Consider the following 25,747-nt stretch of genomic DNA (forward strand, 5'->3'; position numbering starts at 1 on the left):
TGCATCCAGTATGTCAGTTAACACAGTGCTGGGACTCTACTTCTGCTTCACTTACTCAAAAGTGAAGCAGATGAGGGCATTTTTCACTTCACTTTCTTTTTAAACTCTTGCTTTGTCAGCAAACAAACATTGTGCACACACACTTCTTATGATAACAAAGACCTCACACTGTGTTCACTGGACAACAAAATGTTATTGTAGTCAAAGAAACAGCTTTAACAAGAGAGGCGGTATGTACATTTTTATTAATGCACATTGCAGCACATGAACAATTTCAGAAGAATTGCATTTCGGCGTGGCAGGGCTTCCTGGTAACCTTCTGCTGAGCTCAGATTCACAGAGAAAAGCATTCAGTCCTTCAGATCAGTTCCTATCACTCAGCTGGCAGACAAACACATATGAAAGTTTCCTGTGACACACAAGCACACCAAGAAGTGCCCAAAATTTAAACTTGTTTTTGGTGTGGCCGAGCAAACCGTGCAGACAACCAGGACAGGACAATGTCCCTACACTCAAAAATAATTCTTCAAAAGAAAACGTTTAAATATAGTTTCGAATGGCCAAAAAGTTGATAGTAAAACTTTAAAACATAACAAACATGGCAACATGATGCAGAGTTTATCTACCATCATGATGTCTTTTAGTGCTAGTGGATGTGACTTTAAGATGCGCAATAGAAAAGACCAATACTGTCTTTTCTTCACATTGTGGTTCTTCAATTATAAGTACGTGTAGTAAGTAAGTGTATCAGGAACCCAAACCAAGTGACACAAACTTTGAATAACTAACCAACAACTAGATGACAACTTCAGCAGCAGGATGTGGATCAATTTAGTTTAACAGTCAATTAAAAATTTAAGAGGATCCAACTTCAATTACTGCTTAACAGACTGAACTATAATACATCCATCTCATGTCAAAAGCTTGGAAATCCACAACCAGCATTTATGAAATTAGGGCTAAAGTGAACCAAGATCCAATAAATCTGAATGTTAAAGATAAAAACGCTCAAAAGCAGACCGATTTGGTCTGGCATAAACAGTCTTTCAAATACTGTCAACAGGAATGTGGGGCTGACAAATTGAACAAGTCTTGATACAACTTGGGGACAGAGCAGATGATTAATAAAAATGCAATGTACAAAAATATTTAAAACAGTTTAAAATAAAAACATTGAAACAGCCTGAGTCAGACTGCTTCTTTTCTACTCCATGATATCTTACATTTCTTTACAGTCTTATGTACAAAAGGGATGTTCAGGGATGTGTCAACAGGAAAAAAATAACTGGGCAAAAACAGAAATATTCCCAACAAATGGAGATGTCTGGGTATAAAATATACCTTCACAGAACGCCGCAACAAAAAAAACTGTTAAAATCCTATTTTTCTAAAAATAAAAATAAAATCTGGAACACTGAAGAGAGGGGGGGAAAAAGACAATTCCCATCCCTGCACAAAAGCCCTTATAACAGTCCACTTGTAGAGGTCAACATATAGATGACACTTCATGTGATTTTAAAAAACAAAACAAAAAACAAAAACAGTAAAAAGAGATCGGGTCGAGGCGATCATAAAAGAAGGAGCTGCAGGCTCTACGTTGTCTTGCGGAAGCCTTTCAGGATGGGGTAGATGTTTTCAAATGCTTCATAGATCTCTGCTCTCACCTTGGCGCCTTAAAAACAAAACACAGTTATCATTAACTACAATGAGTTACACTGGAAAAAGCACATAACAATAAAATTGGATAAATTTCAAATCAATCTCAGGCTGGATGTGTGAAGGGCTTGACCAATACATCAGCATGGTCGATAAGTAACAAGAAATTACAACCATTCTTCACTTCTTCTCCTATATGGTTGTGATTAGGACACAGAGTAACAAATGAAGAGTGAAGCGAAGCCATTAGAAGAGAAGAGGGGGTTTTACCTGTGAGCACAACTTTCCCAGAAACAAAGATGAGCAGGACAATTCTGGGTTTGATCATTCGGTAAATCAATCCTGGAAACAGCTCCGGTTCATAGCTGTTAACAGACAAACCACATTTTATTAGACATCTGAAGTATTAGTTCAAACATTAAAATAAATCAAGCCCCATGCAACCTAAATGCTAGTTATTTGTGCAATAGAAAAATAGTTGGAATAGTTTATATTTTAGTGTATAAGATTTGCTGAGGATAAGCAGATCCATAGTTTGATTGCAGCACTTAATTAAAACCAATTAAGACTGCAGGCAGCCTCAGCTTTTGACTGGCTCACAGTTATAACAGAAATGCACTGATTGCCATTTTCTTGGCCGATTCGGGTTTCTTAAAAGTCTGACCTGACCCGTTCTTTCTAAGAACTATAATTAACAGCATACACAAAAAGACCAAAACGTTACAAAATGTCTAAATGAATTTTAGCTCCCTCTTAAAAGCATTTACGCAGTGTATACGGGTATATCTGGGACTCTTATTGTGAAAGGTTAAAATGGAAGGAGTCTGTCTGGGACTATGGAGTGTTTTTGAAAATAAAAAATCTGACCAGAATCCTTCAAAATGAAACCCACAGTCCAGCCGCATTAAACAACTTAAACAAATCATCCACAGGCTTGTAAAAGGCAACAGAGAGACACAGATGGTCCCATTATTCACATCACGTTACGTTACAATCTGCTCCCACATGGTCGAAAAAAAAAAAGACTAATACATGTAAATAGACAGATTCACACTAACAGCTACATGTTATTTAAACTTCAAACAATTCCACATATACGCTTTAAGAAGATCCCCTGTTTGTATGGGAGGCCTCAGCCTGATTACAACTCTGGCAGAAGTGGAACTATGCATGTTGACAAGATATAAACCACATCCATCCTACGCTGGTGGTTGGAAAACAGTAGAAACGAGTCATGGAACAAACACAAGTTACCTGCTAAACTGTTGATGTGTGAGGACTAATCCCTCCAGCCGAATGGGGAACTTCACATCGCAGCTTCCCACCATGTTCTGAATCTTGAAGTCCAGAAACTTAGCAGGAAAACCGAGCTTCTGCACCACACGAGCGTATTTTCTGGCAGCTAACCTCGACTGCTCCTCACTAGAAAGAAGGAAAGTCAATGAGAGGCAGATTACAGAAAAAGCAGAAGAAAAATGAGGAGCGCAAAGGAGATGAGATAAGAGACATGAAAGCTGAAAACATTTTATTGAAAGTCAAGGCATAGCTGCATCCCTACTACAACAACACTACTCTGAAAATCTGGCTTCATTTGCTGAACTTCAGCACATGAAAGGTCAATAAAACTATATTCTGACCTCTTGGCTCCAGTGCAGACCATCTTCCCAGAGCTGAAGATGAGAGCAGTAGTCCTGGGTTCTCGTATTCTCATGATGACCGCAGCAAAACGCTACAAGAAATGGAAAGAACAGTAATATTATGACAGCCAACAGTGCTTCCCCGAATCTCCACAATGGAGACGGACGAGTGTAAAGTTAGCACAACCCATAGAGTCGAAACAGCGGCATCGTGGAAAATGCACTAGGTTGAAATAAACCAGAATTTTTCTGAAAGCCCCACAACTAAAATTACATCACATGAGCTGTAGAGCAACAAAGAGCAGATCACAATAATGTGGGGCAGTCTCACCTTTGGGTTATATTCTGCATTCCTGGCTCTCAGAGCGATGGTCTTCAAGTCCAGTTTACAGCCCAGATTAACAGTAGATACTATGTTTCTAATAGTAAGGAAAAGAAGAGAAGCAAAAAGAAATGAACTGAGCAAGAAACATTCAGGAAAACTATTCAGACAGTAGCTCAAAATCTAGTTTAAGGACCAAAGTGTAGGATTTACTGTGTGTGTGTGTGTATTAGCTAAACAATTTCCACCAGAGACGACTAAATGTTGTATAAACTGAAACTTTGATCATCTTCCAACTGGAAATGAAACCTACTGTAGTTGTGGTACTATTCCAGAGCTCTCTGAGGCTGGTGTGGCCGGCGTGATAGGGGTCATGGGTGTCAGTGGGGTATTGTAGAGCGGGGTATTCCCTGGCAGTGCTGTGGTGGTTGGGCCTGCTACCGCCTGGGAATGGAAAAGCTGAGGGGTCTGCCCTGACGTTCCAGGAAGGCCTGCAGAACAAAACGATGACAAAATTCCACTATTGTTCAGACATGGATGATAATATTAAGCTTATTTTCTCTGAATAAACAGGGAAGACACCGGTTCTGGAGAGATGGCATTATGATCTCACCTCATAATGCTGAGAAAGGACAGAGAGGAAGATAAAAGAAATGTGTGTTGTACCTGTGTTTGCCTGCTGTGCCGCCTGTGCCTGTGCCGCCTGTTGTTGCCGTTGCTGTTCCTCCAGTATAGACAAACTGTTGGTGTTCTGGACAGGCTGGGGTGTCAGGCCTGAGCCATACGGCATCATGGGACTGAAGATTGGCATGCCTGGGGTCATGGCACCCTGCACAAGGAAACCGCCAAAAAAATTCAGTTGGGATCAAGCAGAAAAGTCATATTAGGAGCAAATGAAACTGACCAATGATAATGCAACATTGTTAAAATGATTTCCAGTCTGCCTCACAACTTTACATAAATTCAAATCTAAAAACAACACTGGGCTAGTGGTTGATTTTGAAGGTTCACAATTCTGCAAAGCTACTGCCGGGCTCCAGGGTGCAAAGGTATTAGTTACACATGCACCCAAAAAAAAGCTGCAGGATGGGAGCTTAAGTGAAGCACCATCAAGCTGGTGCATTGAAACCTCGACATGTGTGGGTATGCCAGGCAGCTACGGTGTATGATTTGGTAAATCTGACTGTGTTGAGGGCACGTTGGGATCTTGTGCTGTTGACAAGGGAAAATCATTTTTAAATAAAACATCTTAGCCATAAAATAGTTGAAATCTTAGTTACCTGAGGGGAGGCCAGTCCCTGGAAGGCAGGTATACTGTTGTTTTGGTCCATCTCGTTAGCTCCTCACGTTAGCTTACTGCCACGCAAGAGCAGGAAGTAACACAGGCTGGATAACTTTACACAGCAGGTGCCTCAAAGATGTCCGTCTAGGGTCAATAATGCAGCAGAAAAACACCAACAACCACAGAGGACTGGACTTTGCAGAAACACCCCCTTTCTTGATTCTTCTCTCTGGCAGGTATGTCCTACCTGAAAAGATGTGCAAAACCAAGGTTTAATCAGACAAACATTTTATCACTCGTAACTTGTCATCATCAAAGCTGAGTGTAAATGACATGAAGCCGAATTAGTGCAGCTGCAACTGTGGCGCCAACACATTAACCGCATTTAGCTTTAACGTGAATTAACCTTACTTTAGCTTGTTCGTTCATTCGGTCTCAATGCCTTACACGTCCAATAACAAGTTTAGTGCAAGATACGGGTGACAAATTCATCGACGCCCAAGTAATCGTCCAGCAGGATGCCTCGACAGACTCCAAAATGAGACATATCAACACACTGGCTAGCTGAAGTTAGCCACAGAGCTAATGCTAGCAACACTATGCTAGCCAACATGAAGTCGTAACATGATGTCACACGCGTTGCAGCCGCAGTGAAAGCAATGACTTAGCGCGCTAAAATGAGTCGCAAACAACTTAAACATGTACCAGTGCACCGTAGTAAACTGTCTGGGGTCTTACATTCACACTCGCACAGTCCAAATCAGCACACGAACAGAATAACTCAGCCTCAGGTCCCGTCTCATCCCCGGTCTTGTGCTTCGGCGCTCACGAGCGTCGTCAGCTACTTCCGGAAGTCGAACTTTAACTTCCGCCGTGTCACAGTTCACGCGCACACAGAGCAAAGATGGCGTCGCTGAGTGACAAATCAGTTTGGGACGAAGTGGAGGATGGCATCGGCGAAGAAGTGTTAAAAATGTCCACAGAGGAGATAGTTCAGCGAACTCGTCTCCTCGACAGCGAGATAAAGATCATGAAGAGCGAAGTGCTGAGGGTGACTCACGAGCTGCAGGCTATGAAGGATAAAATCAAAGAAAACACGGAGAAGATAAAGGTGAACAAGACCCTGCCGTACCTTGTGTCCAATGTGATCGAGCTGCTGGATGTGGACCCCAACGACCAGGAGGAGGACGGGGCTAACGTGGATCTGGACTCCCAGAGAAAAGGAAAGTGCGCAGTCATTAAGACGTCCACTCGACAGACCTACTTCCTGCCCGTTATCGGGCTGGTGGACGCCGAGAAGCTGAAGCCCGGAGACCTGGTGGGTGTCAACAAGGACTCGTACCTGATCCTGGAGACCTTACCCACCGAGTACGACTCCAGAGTCAAGGCCATGGAGGTGGACGAGCGCCCCACAGAGCAGTACAGCGACATAGGAGGGCTTGACAAGCAGATCCAGGAGCTGGTGGAGGCCATCGTCCTGCCCATGAACCACAAGGAGAAGTTTGAGAACCTGGGCATCCAGCCACCCAAAGGGGTCCTGATGTACGGACCACCTGGCACAGGGAAGACCCTCCTGGCCAGGGCCTGCGCTGCTCAGACCAAGGCCACCTTCCTGAAGCTGGCCGGTCCACAGCTGGTCCAGATGTTCATCGGTGATGGAGCCAAGCTGGTGAGAGACGCCTTCGCCCTGGCCAAAGAGAAAGCCCCATCCATCATCTTCATCGATGAGCTGGATGCCATTGGAACCAAGCGATTTGACAGCGAAAAGGCAGGAGACAGAGAGGTGCAGAGGACCATGCTGGAGCTGCTCAACCAGCTGGACGGATTTCAGCCCAACATGCAGGTCAAGGTAAAGATACTGACACCAAAACACCTTCCGTGTACTCAGTCATTGCTCTGCAGTGTAAATTCAGACAACTAAAAGACTACTTAAAAGTTGTGTGAAGGTTGAGGTATTAAAAACCCACAAGATATGAAATCTCATTATACATCATATCATCCCTGTTCTATTATAAAAAATTAACAATATTTCTGTATTTTAACATCGCCATAAACTCCAAAATGTCCAAAAGTGTGTACAAACCTAAAATAACCCTTGTTAATAAGTTAAGATTACATAACAGAAATGTGTTCTGGATGTTAAAGGAGTTAAGCACCAACTTTCCTACCTTTAACCCTTTGCTTTACAATATGATGATTGCAGTATAACTACATTCGTTTAATTTTTTTCAGGTGATTGCTGCCACCAACAGAGTGGACATCCTGGACCCTGCGCTGCTCCGTTCAGGCCGTCTGGACAGAAAGATCGAGTTCCCCATGCCCAACGAAGAGGCCAGAGCTCGCATCATGCAGATTCACTCCCGCAAGATGAACGTCAGTCCTGATGTCAACTACGAGGAGCTGGCTCGCTGCACCGACGACTTCAACGGAGCACAGTGCAAAGCTGTTTGCGTGGAGGCCGGTATGATCGCACTGCGCCGCGGGGCCACTGAGCTGAACCATGAAGATTACATGGAGGGAATCCTGGAGGTCCAAGCCAAGAAGAAGGCCAACCTTCAGTACTATGCCTGAGGACACTGCCGGTGTCTGTATTTGTGTGTGAGAGGGTCTTTGATTATTAAAACAGATGTTGAGTAAACACTTGTAACAGTTGCTGATTACTTTGGGTTAATAAAAAGAAATATAATCTCAAAACTAAGTGTTGTTGTGTTTCCTCCTAATAACCACGGAAGGTGGAGTCTACACTAAATGTTTTCCTGGTTTCAGGTGGCGCATAATAATTTCACAGCTGCTGTGGATTCTGTCACTTTAAAAATAAACTCTGATATCCAAACATATATTTACAAATAGCTTAGTTGGAAAACGTATTTTAGATGAAGTCATTAACCAAACAAATCCGTAGTTAATATTCCTGGTGAAGTGTCAACAGTTGCAGCCTAGTTTGTTTGATTGCTCTGACTGGATTCTGGGCAGTTAAAGTGCATTTAGATTGTACTGTACAGCTTCCTAGCTACTGCCAGTGGGCTGTTTGTGCGATAAACAAACCATTAAATTAAAGAATAGATCACATTTTTCTTGTGAGTCTTAAAACTAGAGCTGTTGATGATTTGTCAATTAAACAATTGAAAGAAAATGAATCACCGACCATTTTGATATTAGATTTAATCATTTCAGTCACTTTTCGATGAAAGACTATCACACTTTGCTGGTTCCAGCTTTTTTTAAATGTCAGGATTTGCTGATTTTCTCTGTGAAATGTGATTGTAAATGAAGATTCTTTAGGTTTTGGATTGTTGGTTGGACAAAGAAAGCAATTTAGAAGTTACTTTGGGCTCTAGACTTGAACGGTTAATCAATTAACCATGAAAATAATTGAAGTATAAATTGATAATGAAAGAATCATTAGTTGTAGCCCTACTTAAAACAATACTGATATCCCCAATAAAAGTGGGTTGTTGTAACTGTTTCCTCTGAGTTACAGACTTTTCTTGTAACAAATAGCACCAAAGGATAGTTGTAGTCCTTTGACTCACAAAAGCAATCCATCATCAATAACTGCTTATCCTTTCAGCAGATCCCCACTGACATTGGGCGAACGCCGGGGTGTACGCTGGACTGGTCACCAGTACATCACAGGGCTGACACATAGAGACAAATATGACTTTGAATTGCTATCTCTCACATTCTCAGCACATAGATAATGTTGTGAAGAAAATTGAATGAGGTGTAAGCACCAGCACCATTGTTATATCATTACTGTTTCTAGCCCACCTTGAATAATGCTACAGCTACAATATATGCCAAAGTTAGATTGACTTAAGGCAGTCCACAGTAGGCTACTCCTCTCAGCTTGTGTGGCACCATCCTGTGGTGTTCAGAGGACGATACACTGAAAGACTACTCTCTGTTGCAGTGTTTTCACTAATCAGATTTTTTAGATGTAACTTGGCTAACTGAGAAATCCTACGCGATGCAATACCCCCACCTGTAGGAAAAGGTAGATGTCAGCTTGATAGATATTGCGTACAAAGCCAAAACTGACATAACTTGTATTTTCCCATGAGTAGTGTGTTTTATTTTGTTGGTTGATGTATAACATTTGGGCAAGTGGGCATATTTTGCCGTAAACTCAATTGAGTGGAATTTCTTTTGATGGCCTGACTTTTTTATATTGTAGATTAAGATTTTGTACCACACATATTTTCCATTTTTTAACAAAGTAGTTTGAACTTCTTTGTCTAAGTAGATTTAGTTAACCAAACTAGATCTCTCCCTTTGCTGAAGTTCAACTTCTTCCAGTGTGAAGTAATCAGTGGCTATGCTTTCAAAGTAACTTCCCCAACCCTGTTCATTGAAAAAAGTATTTAATTTAGCACCTATCAACTGCATTTTATTTTACTGCACCAGTACTGGTGACTGCACCATAATGCCACCCTATTCTCAATCTCAAAAGAATGTATAAACACACTCATTTTCCTTTTTACTGCTGTTGAACTGTTTTAAAGTAAAAGTGTAAAAATGCATCTGAGGTGGAGTGTCCATGTGTGAGCAAATGCAATTAACAAAAAGGAGCACACTTCAGTTCTTTACATTTATTAAGAATGTAAAAATAACAGAGTACATATCCTTGTAAAGCATAGTCAAAAAACCAAACAGAGTCTGGGCAAGGGTGAGTGAAGAACTTAATTCTCAGAACAGGAGTGCTGATCTAGAGTGAGGTTGCCAACCCACAAGAACATAGATGTAATAATGGCTAAAGTTGAAGGGAATAAGTGTAGGAAGCAAGAGCATAGCATCAATTTGAAATTGATTTGAACTGATATAAAAAGAGAAAAAAATGGGGGGAAATGTGCTCCACAGTTAAAGCCCGACTTAGGAAGCCACTAGCAGCAACTTCTGGATCAACACTCCTATTTTAAGAAACTTCATATTATGGGGCCAAACCAACAGGGTAAATGTGGAAAGAAGAGACCAAAGAGGAAAGCAGAAAAAGGGGAACATTTCCTTCCTCAGTCCTTTCTCAGTGGTATGGTCTGCTCATTGATGCCTTCCTTGGTGATGACACAGACCCGAAGGGCATCTCCAGTGTAGACATCTCTCTCTGCGGCCGAGATGAAGACGTCTTTCACCAGCTGAACCGCCTTGTCCTGAGTCAGAGGAACATGCTGCACACCCTCCATGTTCTTGAAACCAATCTGTGGAAGGAGAGACAGACATGAGTGCACCTTGTCCTCTGTAAAGAAACAGACAAAAGTTGGATCATGGCAGAAAGCTGGTCAGTATGCGGTGTTCAATATTTACCTGGTTGTCTAGCAGTGGTTGTAGCATGGCACTTGCTGATCCACCGGCCTTGTAAGTGTCTCTCTGGTAGGAGCCCACTGGGTCAAAACTGTACACTGCTCCTTTGCCTGCATCACCACCATGAAAGGTTACAAATAAAAACAGTTATTACAAAAACGCAGTCAAAGCTTTGTAGCAGCTTGGACATAACAAAAATAAACTTATGTGTGACACAAATAGCTACAGCTTAAATATGCCGCTTTTTATATACTCACACAATCCAGTGCATTCAACAAAGTGCTTACCCTCTTCATCCAGTCCTCCGATGATGTTGTAAACATAGTAGGGGAAAAACCTTCTGCCGTACAGGATGGTGGACAACATGGCTGCGATGGCTCCACTGGTCATCATCTTATTGTTCGAGTGTTTGTACATCTGAGAGAGGGGAAGGAACGTTTATTAGCAATTAAGTAACCTGAAAATCAGTGAACATTAAAGAGAGGTAAACAGACGGATTGCAAAAATACAAATGTCATCATTTAAGACAACGAGACACACGAGAATAGCAGCCATGTCAGCTCAGTCTTGGATACCACGATGATCAACAGAGGACAGTTAGCACGGTCAGCAGAGTTAGATCCTTTTAAGGATGAGACTAATAAGAGAGTGAAACCAAAAGAAAAAACCTTACACCAGCCCACCTTTAGTCTAGCATCAATGATTTTAGTCAGAGTCAGGCAGTCGCCATGGAAACCGCTGCAGCCAATGACGGTTGTGTCTGTCCTGTAAGGAAAAGGAGAAGCACAAAAATCAGTGACAGACAGAGCAGCATATTCTTCACTTTGCTTGGATTAATGTGACAATGACAAAAATGTGACTTAAAATGGCATTACATGAATGTACACATAACTATGAAAGGAGCAGATCTATGTACCAGTTAGATAGATTTAAAAGAGTTGATGTCTGAATAGTGTCAATCTGCCCTCCTTCCTCAGTCCAGAAAGTGACTGTGCACACTTACAGCTTGTAGCATTTTGGGGAGTCCCGGCTGTGGATTGAGTAGCCTTCACTCAGCCTGGTATCTGAGGCTACAATGGCAAAGTCTTCCCCGGCAACCGCTAGTACGGTTCTGGAAAAAAAACACAGCATAGTTCATTTATCATACAAAGCACCTCAACATAGAGGGAAATGTACGGTTGCCCCAGACACTTGCTGACGGAAGCTAAGCTACTGAAACTGAAACTGTGGTGTTAACTAATCTTTCCCAATTTAAAATCGTGGCCTATAACGCTTGCTTGATTAACACATCGAGATAAAGAGAGGCTGCTGTGTGCCCTCAACAAATAAACTCTGCACTGTTCGCACACTTTTCATTAACTTCATCTTTGTTTAGTTCCAGTTAGCATATCGTTTGCTAAGCTGGTTAGCTTGTTAGCTAGCAGGCTAACTGGCCAGTCGTTGACAAAATCACACTCACCCTCCGTTGAAAGCGTAGGGTGAGAACCGGTGCTCTACTGGACCAGAATAATGATAGTCCTTCATCTTCCCAGGGTCTGCGAAAGCGTGTGAAGAAAGCATTTTACCACAGAAAGCTAACGGGGTTCAAGATCTCCTCCGGTAAACTCGCTGTATCACTGCAATATGGCAGCCTTCTTCTTTAGGGGTCGTAACACCCGTACGTTCAGCTGTGCGCTGTGCGAGAGCGCCCCCACAGGCGGTTTGATGCAGAGCAGGAGCCAGCAGAGTGGGGGAGAGTTGTGAAGATATCCTGATCAGAATTGCACGGATTGTTTACTGAAGTCACAAGTCAGAATTGGGTCATTATTTCTGAACTATTTATGTCAAAAAAGAACAATATAAGATATATCAAAAGCAGATACCAAATAATTGCATACCTCAGATTTGCACAATGTTAGACCAAATAGATCCATTGAACCATGATGACAATTTGTCTGTAATATTAATTCAATAATAACAACCGAATGCATCAAAACCTAAAGGAAAAGTTCACTTTATTGTCCGTAAAACATTTCTGTAACTGAACAGTGTTGCACCATTCCACCAAAGTCCTAAATTGATTTGAAACCACGTTATTTACACCTTTGCAACTTTTCCTGGTTTCTAAAGACCATATCATTTCTAGTTTTATCTAATTTGATACAAAGTGCGGCTTATTACGTCTTATTTGTATACTCAGGGTAATAAAAACAGGGCTGCCAGAAGTCTTGCTCACGCCCAGGAAAAAATTATGTCCACAGGCCACCCCAGCAGATTATTTTAATGGTTAGAGGCCCTTTTCGGCCCTCCCATTATCCCATTCTTTCTTTCCTTAAAGCAAGTGAATCAGTGAGTTAATGAAAAAAAAAAAATAGAAACAAAACAAAACCATGACAGCAGAAGTGGAGACAGAATGCTGATGTTCAGTTCTGTGACATCAAACTGAACCATCTGTACATGAGCATGTTCACAGGATACTCTCCTCACTCCTACCTCAACCTTGTGAGAGGTAAGACCACTTTATAGCTCTCATAAAACTACTTTTTAACTTAACTTTTTCTGCACATTTATTTTTGCAGCATCAGTTTGTCAAGTACATTGCTTTTTATATGAGTTGCATTAAAAATACCATTAAGTTGTGCATCGTTTGCTGTTATCAGCAGATGCAATTGCACTTTTTTCTCACACAACTGAATTTGGTCTGTGTGAACTTTGCTTTGTAGCACAGATTTATTCTTTTTTACTATCATTATTGTTATTATGAAACTTCGAGTGAACTGACTGCTGTGATTGTCTGCAGTTCAACAGTGTCAGAAGCACATCATGGAGTTTTAGGTTGGATATTGGACAGACATTCACTCCGGAGACACTCAGCGGCATCTCTTACTCAATGTCACCCAGTGTTGACAGCCGGAGGACGGTTAGCTCGCTTCCCAGAACCCCACGCTGCTCTGGAGGCTGACTTTCATCAATAAATGACCCTATTGTTTGTTTGATTTACACAAAAACAATGTTTCTTCGTGCTGACTTGATATTAGTGAAAATTATGTTTTAAAAAAAATACTAAACTGATTTCATGTAGCACACTTATTTTGATTGCTAATGTGTTATGTATTAATTTAATGAAAATATGTTATAAGACAGTGGCTTTTCTTTCAATAGCTTCCATGTCATGTGACCCAGTGACTCCAAACCAATGATGATCAAGGTGATCAAGGTGATCAAAGGTGTCAATAACAACTTTTCAAATCAATTTGGGATCTCAGGCCTTCTTGAGACTTGGGAGTACACCGGACAAGCTGTATAGAGTCGTTTTAACTTTTTATGGTTTAAGAAGAGTCCCCATCTACTTCAAGTGTTTAGGAGAATGCTGCCACGCTGTTTTGCTGTGAAGCTCCAGAAATGTTTTGTGGATTATGAAACTTCACCCGACTTTTGATCAGCATGAGGGCGAGTAGATAATGATTACATTTTCATTTAAGGGTGAACTTATCCTTTAATGATGCTAAAATCACCACTAGGTGGCAGAAAGCAGCCATTGTTGCAATGGTGGCGGCTGTCCCTGTATATGAAACTGTTGTTTAATAAATTAAATGTATGAATAAAAATGATGGACAGGCGGTCTGCATCCACCTTTTCAGAGCATTAAAGATTATTTTTCCCTTTAATATGAAAACTGGGATTCAATTACATTTCAAATGGTGCAAAATAGGAAAGGGCTCAGACTTTTTAAAGTAGCTTTTATTGAAAAAACAGACAATTTCTCAATTCAGTGACTCTGACATTATCAGCAACAGATATTCCTTAAACACCCTGCTTACTGAAGTACAAAACAAAATACGACAAAAAACATTTTTCAAGCTGACCGCAAAAAAATCAGTTGTCTCATCAAAGCTGATGGATGTTTCACTTTATTATAATTACAGTGAGTGGTATAAAAATTAATAGTGGAGGGTTGACAACAAAATCAATACATGTAAAGTCAGAAACTTTGTTTCTTTAATTAAGACTAACAGATAAATTCCTGAAAACTGCTGCAGCCATGAAGTCTACCACGGCCAGCGTCTATTACATTTCATTACACAGGATCACAAGCACCAAGTTGTTATTTCTCACAAGTCTTTGTTTAAATAAGATTGATCTTTACTGGCCTGCCACATTAAATAAATGTTAGCTAAAAACACAAACTGTAGATTATAAGATACAAAAACATACAAAAATGTTGAAATTGAATTACATCAGTGAGCTCTTGTTAACATTGAGTGTTCCAGTAGTTCGGGATCAAAAGCACCATTAGTTCAACTGAAACACTTAGCAAACAGCTAACCACAGCAGGAATGTTACGAGACAGTACCAAGATTCATCGTTTTATGAAGAAGGAAAACACAGATACTGTTAGTGGTTAGCAGATCACAGGATTTAGTACAGTACATTTGGATGGATTTGATTTGCAGTTTAGCTGGTACCATTACTTATCTTTAATATCTGGAGTTCAGCAAATCTCGAAAATTCCTCGACAGAAAGGCTAAAATTAATGCCTGACAGAGATTGATTTGTGAACATACATTTTGAGGTATAATCAGCTTTCACAGAAAAGTTGAATAAGTTTGTTTGGGTAAATATTTTTCTATGTAATCCATGTGTATAATGCATTGTAACGCATTATGAACATACTTATAATGCCCCTGTCATGCTGTGTAATCACAGTTATAAGCATTCATGCATTTTTTAATGCTTTGTAACAATAATCATTACTCACTGTGAGGCTGATGTACATAATGCATTATTAACATACATATGTATTAACGTGCCTACAGCTATAAGCAATCATAAATATTCTAAATGCTTTATAACAATAATTATAACACATTATAAAGCATTTTATATGACTTATAAGGTCAAGTATAAATACTTCATAACTGCTGGTCACTGACTATTTTTGCATGATGGTGCTGCACTAAAATTCTCAAAGTTGCAAAAGATTATAATCATTTATCAATTATTATAACGTTATCAATTTACATTATAAAGTGATTATAAGTTACTGTAAGTGGATGCTTTAAGTAAATTAGCAAAATCCCTGTGTTATAGTCTGATGTAATACATTACATCCGGCTATAAGTCACTATAAGTGGTCATTGTTTGCTTTAAGTAAAAATAAGTTTGAATACTAACACATTGTTCAAAGAATGGATTACTCTATTAGTTTAACCCATTATACTAATGTTTATCTTATAGACATCTGTTTAATAATGGGTTATGATTAGTTATAGAGCAATATATGTTTTTATGAGTGCTTACAACACTGATTATACAGCGCTGTAGGAGCATTATAAAGTATTAGAAGTATGTTCATAATGCATTATAGACAAGCGCTTCATAGAATGTGTTACACTTTGTTTTCTAGTGTTAACCTGTGTATTTAAAGGCCTGTCAATAAAAAGTAAAAGCAGGTTAAGATCTTGTGTTTGGCTCGTTGGTATTTGGAAGGAGGGATACGCTTCATATTTGGATCAAAATGATCTGATATTTAAACAATTATCCAGCTTCTGCAAACGATTGTACACATGACATTTGTGCATTTTTGTAAAATGTATTGCGAAACATGATGCTGTTGATCACTTTTTAGCTGACTTGGACTTCTTAGGTGTTTTGGCTCCTCCCTTCTTCTTAGGTGTGGTGAAATCTTTGTCGCAAACCTCACATACCCAAAGCCCTGAGGAGACAGACATAAGGAATTAATAACTACAAAAGAGACAAACAAAAACACAAAACTACCATTTATGGTTAGACAAACTAAGTAAGTGACTGTAAAAGAAATTTTGTCTTCATAAGTGAGCTCTCTCTCTCTTTCGTAGTGTTTGCGGTGCAGTCTCTGGTAAGTGTGTGACTGTGCCTAGCGTACATTCTGCTTGTATGTCGCCATCCACTCACCAGTAGGTATGGAGTCCATGCCCACGCAGAACGTGTGGTATCCCCGGTCACATTTGTCGCAGAACATCATCTCGTCCTCATGGTGGGGCTGCTGGCACACGGTGCAGGTCTTACACTCCATACACTGCCAGCGGTACGTCTGGATCACACCCACCAGCTCCTGACTCATGTCCAAGCAGGATGGGTGGCCTAAAGCAAACATGTATACACAAAGCCCGAGGCATGCAGCCACAAACACACAAAGAAATAAGTCCAGGACGCATGCGGACAGACACACATAAGGAAGCAAGTCAAACAAAAACACAAAGACACAAATATAGATCATGTGAACAGGCCCACAGATCCACACACACGTGAATTCACCCTCCTGTTATTTCAGAGGACTTCAACTCATAAAGCTCTCACTGAGCTTACTACTCAGGGAGAGGCATTTATCACATCACCATTAAGAAACATCTAGAATCTACTCACATCTGTCCTAAAATCAGCTTCAACTCACACAACATTTAAACAAGGCAGTATAAACACTTGCTGATACACAATGAAATGAAGTTGGTACAATGGACACTGAACGCTCCTCTCACTGATGCTAGATTTGATTAGTCAAAGATAATAATGTCAAACAAGTGAGATTCAGAGGGACAGCTGATTTATGATTACTGTTCATGTTAACAATTACTATTCCAGCGAGGATAAGTTACACAAAAATGAATACACCTGGCATTATTGGTGGCTAAATTGTGTTGAGTTGTATCAGAAAACACACAATCTAAAAACAGGGAACTGTTCTTTAAAAATTAACAGAGTGAACTTACCGCTGTTATCACATTGGGAGCAGTGAATGAGGGCCTCTGGCTTGCCCTTCTTGTTGGCCTCTTTACCCTTCTGGCAAATGCCACATATAGCATTGGGAATGACCTTAGGCTGCAAGGGCAGAATAATGCTATAAAAACCACGGGTATCCTGCAGTCATGGACAATATAGTAGTTCAACAAATGTTTAATGCCTGGAGAAAAAAACAAAAAGAGCACTTTATCTTGCCTAACGGAGGCCCTTTCTACTTTTGGGGGCACAATACATCAAGTGCATGTTGTCTGGTTTATATACATTAAATAGAAACAACATCACCTTGCATTAAAGCTGCCGTCCAACCAAGTTCGATAGCTTAGGCGTTACAAGTTGTTTTTAAAAGGTGTAATTTGTAAAAATATGGCCGGAATTCAAAAGGTAGCACATCACCAGAGTAACAAATGCTGCTCTTTGCTAGCTAGCTATTTACCATTAGATAAGCCAGTGGCTCTAAAGTTTGTGTGGAAAAAGTCCTATGCTATGTTCAAAGCTATTTGAAATGGATATGGGCAGCTGAAGAGTTGCTTTCTATGCAATATGCATTTGTGTTCAACAGAGGTCAGAGTGGAAAGATTAGGAGACTTGGGGACTTTTAAATCTGGATGCCACACAAGGAAAAACTCTATGAAGCCACATAATTAAAACGGCGGGGACGACTGAGCAAGATGTCTCCTTTAACAGTTAATAAAATCTGTGCAACCGTATTGATCCGTATTGACACAGTAGTATACCCTGAAAAAATTAGCAAAAATATCTACACATGTAAAAATCACTTTGTTTTCTAGTTATTCATGGGCTAACTAGTGGGGGGGGGGGGGGTTTCGCTCCAAGATAATGACATCCGTTATTAAAATGTCCCCTGACAGGAAGTGAGCAGGTTAGACTAAACAGCCATAGGTACACAACTATGGGTCAATAAAGGACATGGTTTGGTAATGATGAAAATTTGAGACAAGAAACAAAGCAGAGAACTAAAGTAACACAAAAACAGCAGCAGAAGAGGGAAGTAAGAAAAAGTAGGAGCTGGACACAGCCCCCGGTGTGCATTTTCATACATAGTCAATTTTCAAACAAATATATACTTAACCAATGCTACTTTAAAATTCAGCAGTTCATACCTTTGGCCTCACTGCCTTGCTGAAAGCATTAGTGGAGGATCAACCTTATTACTTTTGTGAACTGTACTTGAGGCCATATAAAATGCTTAAATGTAAACATTATTCTGGTCCACTAAGTAAAATCGTGTCTTAAGCAGAAACAACAGCAAATCCAAAATGAGGAATTAATGAAGTTAAATCAGGCTAGTTTAAATGAGTTTTATTCTAAACTAACTGAAGTGGGTCTGACACAAGAAATACTGTATTTTATGTACATAAAAGAAAATAAACTTTTCCAAAGTGCTCACTTTCAGGTAGGTTTACTTTATATAATCTGAGGTTTTGTATGGTGTCATATAAGTATAATTCAGATACAGAGGCATACATACAGAAAAGCTGGCTTTTGTAGAATATGGCCAGAATAGAGTGGCCAACAACTGCTGATCTTTGATTGCTACCGTTAGCTAATTAGCACCAGCAGCCCCGTAGTTTTACAGAGGTAATTTACAGCGGCTCTAACCAAGACTATGACTTCAGAAACTACAGGACACGGCAGGCGGGGACAGGAGAGACAAGCAGCGGGAGAGAAGAGATGGAGAGTTGGACATCAGCAGAGGGTGTGTAGAGCCAGAATATTTTCACATCTTACTCACTTAATTGTGGATTTATTACAACCAAACCAGAGGTGATTGTGGAAAGACAAACCAAGACTGTGTTTGTGAGTTTTATTTAGTTTGTCAGGTTTGATTTAAGTGTGTTTTATGATGAGATACCAAGTCAATTAAGCTTGAAATCAGAAGGTGTACAGTTGTATTTCTGTTTAATAAGGAAAACAGAGTAAGAGTATTTGATTTCTTGACATTTTATGAGTTTATTTTGTTCAGAAGACTATCAAACTGTTGTTTCTTCTCACTCTGTTTGTAATGTTCATTTTTTAAAATGTTTTAAACTAGAGCTCTGGCCATATCTTACAAATTACTCCTTTAAGTGGGAACTTTATACTGGCTGACCACACACTCATCTTCAGCTTATGGATTCCACTGATTTTAGATCAACGGTCCATACTGAAAGAACATCTTGGTTTTAATTTCATTGACATGTCAGCGATTACGTCTCTGCTGTCAAGAGATTTCTGTCATGTAAATAAGCGATTAACCTTTGATGCAGCCTCCCATCTGCCCAGGCAGATGAACATTATCTAGTGAAACTGAACTCTACTCACCCTTGCAACTCGCAGTGATAACCTTGGCCCTAGAATTCAATATGTCTCAGGTACACTGACCAATTTCAAGGGCTTATCTAATAATAATAATAACTTGCTGCAATTGATGTTAATGTAATTAATGTCATATTACTGTATGTAGCTGCAAGACACAGTGAATCCAATATTTTTATCTCCATAATGTCCCGTCTACGTATAAGCTAAAGAAAGGCTGTTGGGCAACAGCTGTCATTTTCTTGAATCATTAGCCTGAACATGTCACGTTAACGGTGAAATGCAGATTTAACATGTATGTAAAATCCAACATGTAATCACATTATGAACAAAATGCTTCTGTAGAGGCAATTAGTCAATCTAATTGCAACTGTGTTGTTCACAATTAGTTTTTATTCATGAGCTGTTTGTGAAATACAACACTACTAGTCAGTCATGAGGTCATCATTATCATTAACCACTGCAAACACTGTACATGGTAGCCAGACCAGAGCGAAGTAACGTTAATCAGCCAGCAGTCAGCATCATTGACTCCAAGTTTTGCTGTCACATGTTGTGTCTTTTGTGGAGACATAAAAGCCTTTAAAAAGCAATACAACTTTAATCTACTGGGATTTTCTGAGAAGGGGACTGGCACAATTCAACTGTAAGGGTGTTTTACTTTGGCTGACTTACCAGACTTACAAAATTATGAATCATACTTGAAGAAAAATGCCTGAAAGCTAATACATCTCTGGGTCCTTTAGTACAGTACAGAGATATCATGTTACTGACTCCCAGTGAATTCTGGCTACAACATGCCATGCCATGTCTGTAGGCTGACAAAAGAATACCAAAATGATCTGATGATTAAACGTCAAGTCAGAAGTGAAATCAACTTAAACATACTTAAACTGGTAACCGTAACTGGTAACAGACACTAGGAAAGGACCATGCCCACACCACAAAGCTGAGCTGAACTCAACTGGACTTACCCAGGTCCATCAAACTATCATTAATGGTAATATGCCAGTAGCATACTTTTAGGTTTTCGGAATTTTCTTCTGCAAAATTGAGGATTGGAACAATGAACCAACAAAAGCAAAGTGGGCTGTAGGGAACATATGGTTCATTTAAATAAAAGTATCTTCCCATTTACAGTCCCTTGAACAATTAGATGAAATTCAAGGTGTTTACTTAAAATGACCACCGGAGACGTGCCATGACTGGGCGTTAAAGAAAGATAAGCTGGTGTGGAGCTTCAAACCCAGACAGACAGCAAACACACTACTTCAAGCTCAGCTCAGCAACAGTGTGAACAAGGTCAGCATGTCCTGATCTCTTGGGTAAAGCCCATGTCAAACAGCTGTCTTATACTTACCAACATTTTAACAGTACATCACATGGTGTATAAACAAAGCATATTATTATACCTATACACACTTAAAACGTTAGGATTAAGTGTCTGCTACACTTCAGATATAAATGTTAAAATTCTCTAGTGTTAACATCAACCACTTGTTAAAAGCAACCACAAACTGCATGTGGTTTATATCTTCTATATCAGAATTAAAAAAAACTTTTCTTTTCAAAAATGAAAAAGGAAAACTAGCAGCCAAAACATCCACTTACTTGTCTTGGAAGTATAATTTTTTTTTGACAAGTGAGGACAGACAAGAGGTATATTGAAGGCATTCAAAAGGAAAAAACACTCTTAAAGTTCAAATTTTTCTTTGCTGAAAACCCAAAAAAGGTGAAAGTGCAGTGAAAAAGAAACAAGTGAACTGTTCCTTTAAAATGTTCTTATTGCTCACAGTCTGGTACGAAGAGGGGGGGAAAGAGCCACGTGGCAATCATGAAAACAAAAACTGAAGACAGGACCCCCACTGTGTGACTCTGTGTGTGTGTGTGTGTGTGTGTGTGTGTGTGTGTATACCCGGTTGTCCCAGCTGACAAACTGTAGAAGCCGGAGAACAAAGTGAAGAAAGCTAAGGAGGGGTGGCGGGATGGATGGAGTAAGGGAGTGGTAGTAGTAGAAAGAAGAGGAGGGGGTAGAAAAGTGCTGCTGCTGTTGTTGGAGAAGAGTTCAGGTGGTTTTGTCCTCTACCTTGTACCCTGGGGTGGCTTTGTGGGAGGCGGAATGGCGATGGCTGCCGTCTTTGCCTGGTGTGGATGTCTTATCTTTGCCCTTGGACTTGTGGCCGTGTCCGCCTCCTCCCTCCTGGCTCTCCACGTCTGAGGTGTTGCCTGAAGAACTGTCCTGTAGAGGAACAGAAGGAGGGAAACAGAGTGAAGCACAATGTATTTCCATGCAGATATCTGAGTGAAGTGCATGATTCTGACATGGGACCCTGAATCCATCACGCATTTGCTTGCATAGTTGTAGCTGTGTCATGATTCAAGTTGATTTTCTTTTCTTTTTTACATCACTGCCTATGCCATTGTTAGACTATCGCATCTGGACTTGTAAAGATCAACAGATCATTGGTTTATCGCCCTGATAACCTGTCACAACATTTTCAAATTCTTGAATTTGCTCGACTAACAACTTGACTTTATCCTGGTGGCTTTATGCAGGTTAGGGTTAGGCATGTTCAAATAATATTCACATTTTAAAAAAAAGAAAGAAAGAAGAGATAAAAGAAGAAAAAACCCACAACAATTAACAGCAAAAGATAGAAATTCAGTTCAGTTTCTCTTTCTAAGCAAGCTGCATCGTCTTTCAAGTTTTTGGTTTTATTCTCAGGCATTGTGCCAGGTGCGTGCAAATAGGTGCCGGTGGAAAAATACTTGGAGAATGGCAGCACAGCCGAATGACTTACAGAGGAGTTCTTGTTCTTTTTGTCATCTTTGCCATCCTCTGCGTCATCTGAATCAGGTTCTGAGTCCAGCGCAGGGAGCTCTGGATCCAGTGGAGGCTCAAACAGAGCTGTGTTCAATGGCAAGTACCGCAGCTCATTGGGTGAGTACCTGTCATGAACAACACAATGATTCATCAGGGCTAAAAATATTCAGCACATCAGTAGATAAAAACAGGCTGAGAGCCTATCCAGAAGAACTGTGTGATGTACCTTTTGTAGTAGTCTTGGAACTGTCCTGGTATGAGAGCCACAGGGTAGGGCCCCGTCCTTGTCAGCTCTGGAGCCAGCACCTTAAACCTGCCCTGAGGAACCTGGATAATCTGAGAAAACACAGAAAAGACAATGCATGTCAAACATTCTGTAGTTCTATTGTAATCACAGCCAATAATACACAAAGCTCTTTTCTTAATCCCTGTAGAATCACATACCCGTTTTCCACCAAATTAGCTCGAATCCTTGAATCGGTTCTGTTCAGGATTCTTTGAACCTTGGTGCTATTGAGCGGGACCTTAATACAGGACATGTAAGAAATGGAGGGCGTTGCACAATGCACCAAGGAAGTACACAGAAGTAGCAAGATGGCTGATCGCATTGATTACATGCAAGCTTCCGCTCTGTTATTACAGATACTTGTTTTATCCAATTAACAAGCAAGTTCTCACTCGACTTCTCCATGTCAACTATGGTTTCCTGGTTCAGGGAAACATACTATTTTTTTTGTTTGGGGTGGGAACCAACTTTTCAGGTTCTGAAACAATTTATTTTTGGTTGAGATGCTCCAAAGGTTTCTAATAAGCAATAGAACCCGTCTGATTTTGGTGGAAGAGAGGTATCAGTGAGTTGGATAAATCATCTGTTTTCCCCCATTTGGCTCACATGTGTCTGGAGGTCAAAGTAAGCTCTCCTCTCCTCCATACGCTCCCTGTTGAAGTTACTGTTGAACTCAGCAGCTTTTTTAGCTGCTTTCTTAATGTACTCTGGAACCTTGCTGGCTTCCACCTTCTGAGGGTTCTGCTGTTGCATTTGCTATGAAAGACAACAAACAAAGACTGTAAGAGGTATGTACATAGATGCATGTGCATAAATGTATTACTTTTATATAAAAAAGCCACAGTTATCATCAATCATAGTGTATTTGTTTACTTACAGAATACTCTTTAGCTATTCTCTGTCGCTCTCTCTCCTGCAGTATCACTGAATACTCGGAGTGTTTGGTGGGATACTCCTTTATCATCAGGTCTATCACCTCATCGCTCCGCAGAGCTGTCAGACCTGGAAACACACAAAAGACACACTCTGTGCACACTTTGACTGCATCAAGCACTCTACTCTACTACACTACTATTTACAAAGTAACATAAACAAGGTACCAGACTACAAATGCACTGACTTGCACTGAATGTTAGGATTTTGTTCAATGTAGCGAAATAATTCTAACAACGGTGTCTGAAGAGTGGTTCCTACCCAGAGTGCACTGTGTCTCAGTAATGACGTTCTGTTCACGCAGGTAAAGCTTCTCTTTGTGGGACAGATCTCTTCTCTCCATATCTGCAGAGGGACAGAGAAACAACATCATTCATGTCATTACGGCAGTATGACAGGTGACAAACAACTTTCTCAATGTCTATGCGTGTCTTATCACTATTCTCTTGCAGGATTGGTACCTATATGACATAAGTTGTATATGTATTATTGCTGTAATGGGACGGCTCTGTTCATCTACAAAGCATTAATAACAACACAAATTGTTATTTATACTTTGTAGATGAACAGAGCAGTCCCATTACAATGGAATATATCTGAGTTATATAGTACAATAAAATATTTTTCCAATGATTTCATACCAACATCATCATTTGCAATTATTAATGAGCCTGTCACGTTGGATCAGCAAATAAATAGCACAATAGTATATATTTAATAGTATTTTTAAGAAAAAGAATACCAAGGTATCCTTGAACAGGTTTTACTTCAGTCTTACCAGGGTACTTCCTCTTGAAAGATGTGACTCCCAGATACTCGCTGACCTGCTCCTGCAGCATATAGTACTCTCCTGTGTCATCTGGAGGCCACTTGTACTCTGTCAGGTTCTCTGCTGGGAAATATGTCGGGCTGAAACGAACAACAGTGGTTGAGGATTAAAAAATCTTTAAAAGATGAGTCTTCTGAGGTATTCCTTTATGAGCACGGAGACTATGATAGTAAAGATGGGATGTATATGAAATGATAGCAACAAAAACATTAATCCTCAAGTTATCAAGACTGCTTTAAACAAATCCTGGTGATGCCAATTTACAGCTCCACGTCAAATATCAAGAGAACCTACCCAAGGTCTTGACTCGAAGTGTCGCAGCTTCGAGAGCTGTCTCCTGAACCCATTCTCCTTCTCTTGGGAGGCTGGCTGCCATCATTTGACACCTCTTCTATAACATCCTCCTACAGCAGAAAAGTAAAGCACAATTAATATTGGTAATGACAGTCACTGTATCTCCTTCTGACTTAAGCAATCACATGCCAGCATTCATTCTTCAAAACATCTTTATCCTTACACAACCGATTCATGGCAAGTGGTATTTCTTACAGTTGCACACATTTACACATATTCTGGACAGCAGGAGTTTAAAAGACAGCCACATAAATCCAGACAAGCACCTGTCTTGCATTGTGCGGGAATCACAAATCAGCATCACCTCTAAGCCTTCATAGATTAAGGCATCATCTCTTAAAACAGCATGAATTTTAGACTTTTTCCTGAAGCGTCCTGGTCTAAAACAGACTTCAATCAAAAATTGGTATGTCACAATGCAGGTACATTATACTTCGTATGTAATGAGGGAAGGATAAAACCCCAAACATAAATGTTATTCAGTTTTTTAACGATTTTGGGTCCTGTCTGTAATGAGGGATGGGGACTTTGCTCCCCATACAGAACTATCTGTATGAGGAAAGGATTAAATATTAGGTTCTTGTCCAACAAAAACAAAAGCGTGAGTTTACAGGTAACCTAAAGTTGGCAAAGTGGTGCCAGGGCTAGAGAAGGCACAGAAAAAAGGCTTAACGTTGCCGCCTTCAAACCACTTATAACTACAGAATTTGTGTTTCAAATATGACCATGAAATACTCATACATTTTGGTAAACACCTCACAGAAAATGCAAACCATCACTAACACTCAGCACACACTGAAAAACAAAAGGGTGATGCTAATGCTACTAATAGTTGACATTCATGGACTAGCCGCTGGAAGCTAACTAGCCGTTAGCTTAACAAGTAACCGTGCATGGGCTCCGGGAACAGAGCTCATCATTATCCGTGTTTTTTTTTTTTACAATACAAATGTCACCTTTAGAGATTGTGCTCCAGGAGTAGCGGGGTTGCTATCGCAGGGCGGTCTGACGGGGAGCACGGCAGCCATATCTCGCTAAATAAAACCTGCAGCTACGTTAGCTCATCGACCGCTTCTTCGTTTTCTTCTTCGTGTACGTGTTTTGTGGTAGATGGTACACGTACTCGCCACCTTCCGGCCTGGAGTGTAGCGCTGTTATCTCGCTACAGCTTAATTGTGGTTGGGATTAAACTTCTACATAATATTTGGGCGATTTAACTATAAATTAGACATTCTTGATCACGCACTTTCG

General features: G+C 40.3%; 4 protein-coding genes across 4 annotated transcripts; 1 reads left to right on the forward strand and 3 right to left on the reverse strand.

The window, feature by feature from the left end:
• Window positions 1-228: 228 nt before the first annotated feature.
• tbp (TATA box binding protein) lies at window positions 229-5,740 on the reverse strand. The gene is made up of 9 exons (XM_073464044.1): window positions 5,636-5,740; window positions 4,896-5,144; window positions 4,282-4,444; window positions 3,929-4,106; window positions 3,625-3,712; window positions 3,294-3,385; window positions 2,911-3,078; window positions 1,927-2,021; window positions 229-1,672 (listed from the first exon to the last, which is right to left on the reverse strand). The coding sequence occupies exons 2-9, from the start codon at window positions 4,944-4,946 to the stop codon at window positions 1,593-1,595; spliced, it is 915 nt and encodes a 304-aa protein (XP_073320145.1). The 5' UTR covers window positions 4,947-5,144; window positions 5,636-5,740; the 3' UTR covers window positions 229-1,592.
• A 58-nt stretch (window positions 5,741-5,798) lies between these two features.
• psmc3 (proteasome 26S subunit, ATPase 3) lies at window positions 5,799-7,591 on the forward strand. Its single transcript, XM_073464042.1, has 2 exons — window positions 5,799-6,746; window positions 7,130-7,591. Exons 1-2 carry the CDS (start codon window positions 5,802-5,804, stop codon window positions 7,466-7,468), a joined length of 1,284 nt encoding a protein of 427 aa, XP_073320143.1. The 5' UTR covers window positions 5,799-5,801; the 3' UTR covers window positions 7,469-7,591.
• A 1,883-nt stretch (window positions 7,592-9,474) lies between these two features.
• psmb1 (proteasome 20S subunit beta 1) lies at window positions 9,475-11,873 on the reverse strand. The gene is made up of 6 exons (XM_073464234.1): window positions 11,655-11,873; window positions 11,199-11,306; window positions 10,879-10,960; window positions 10,483-10,612; window positions 10,199-10,305; window positions 9,475-10,092 (listed from the first exon to the last, which is right to left on the reverse strand). The coding sequence occupies exons 1-6, from the start codon at window positions 11,753-11,755 to the stop codon at window positions 9,907-9,909; spliced, it is 714 nt and encodes a 237-aa protein (XP_073320335.1). The 5' UTR covers window positions 11,756-11,873; the 3' UTR covers window positions 9,475-9,906.
• Window positions 11,874-13,897: 2,024 nt separating this feature from the next.
• phf10 (PHD finger protein 10) lies at window positions 13,898-25,705 on the reverse strand. Its single transcript, XM_073464041.1, has 12 exons — window positions 25,453-25,705; window positions 24,437-24,546; window positions 24,092-24,222; window positions 23,575-23,658; window positions 23,258-23,382; window positions 22,987-23,136; window positions 22,321-22,430; window positions 22,072-22,219; window positions 21,357-21,509; window positions 16,924-17,032; window positions 16,109-16,297; window positions 13,898-15,890 (listed from the first exon to the last, which is right to left on the reverse strand). Exons 1-12 carry the CDS (start codon window positions 25,522-25,524, stop codon window positions 15,793-15,795), a joined length of 1,479 nt encoding a protein of 492 aa, XP_073320142.1. The 5' UTR covers window positions 25,525-25,705; the 3' UTR covers window positions 13,898-15,792.
• Between the last annotated feature and the right edge of the window lie 42 nt (window positions 25,706-25,747).

Source organism: Pagrus major, chromosome 4 (genome assembly GCF_040436345.1).
Source record: "Pagrus major chromosome 4, Pma_NU_1.0".
Taxonomy (NCBI): Eukaryota; Metazoa; Chordata; class Actinopteri; order Spariformes; family Sparidae; genus Pagrus; species Pagrus major.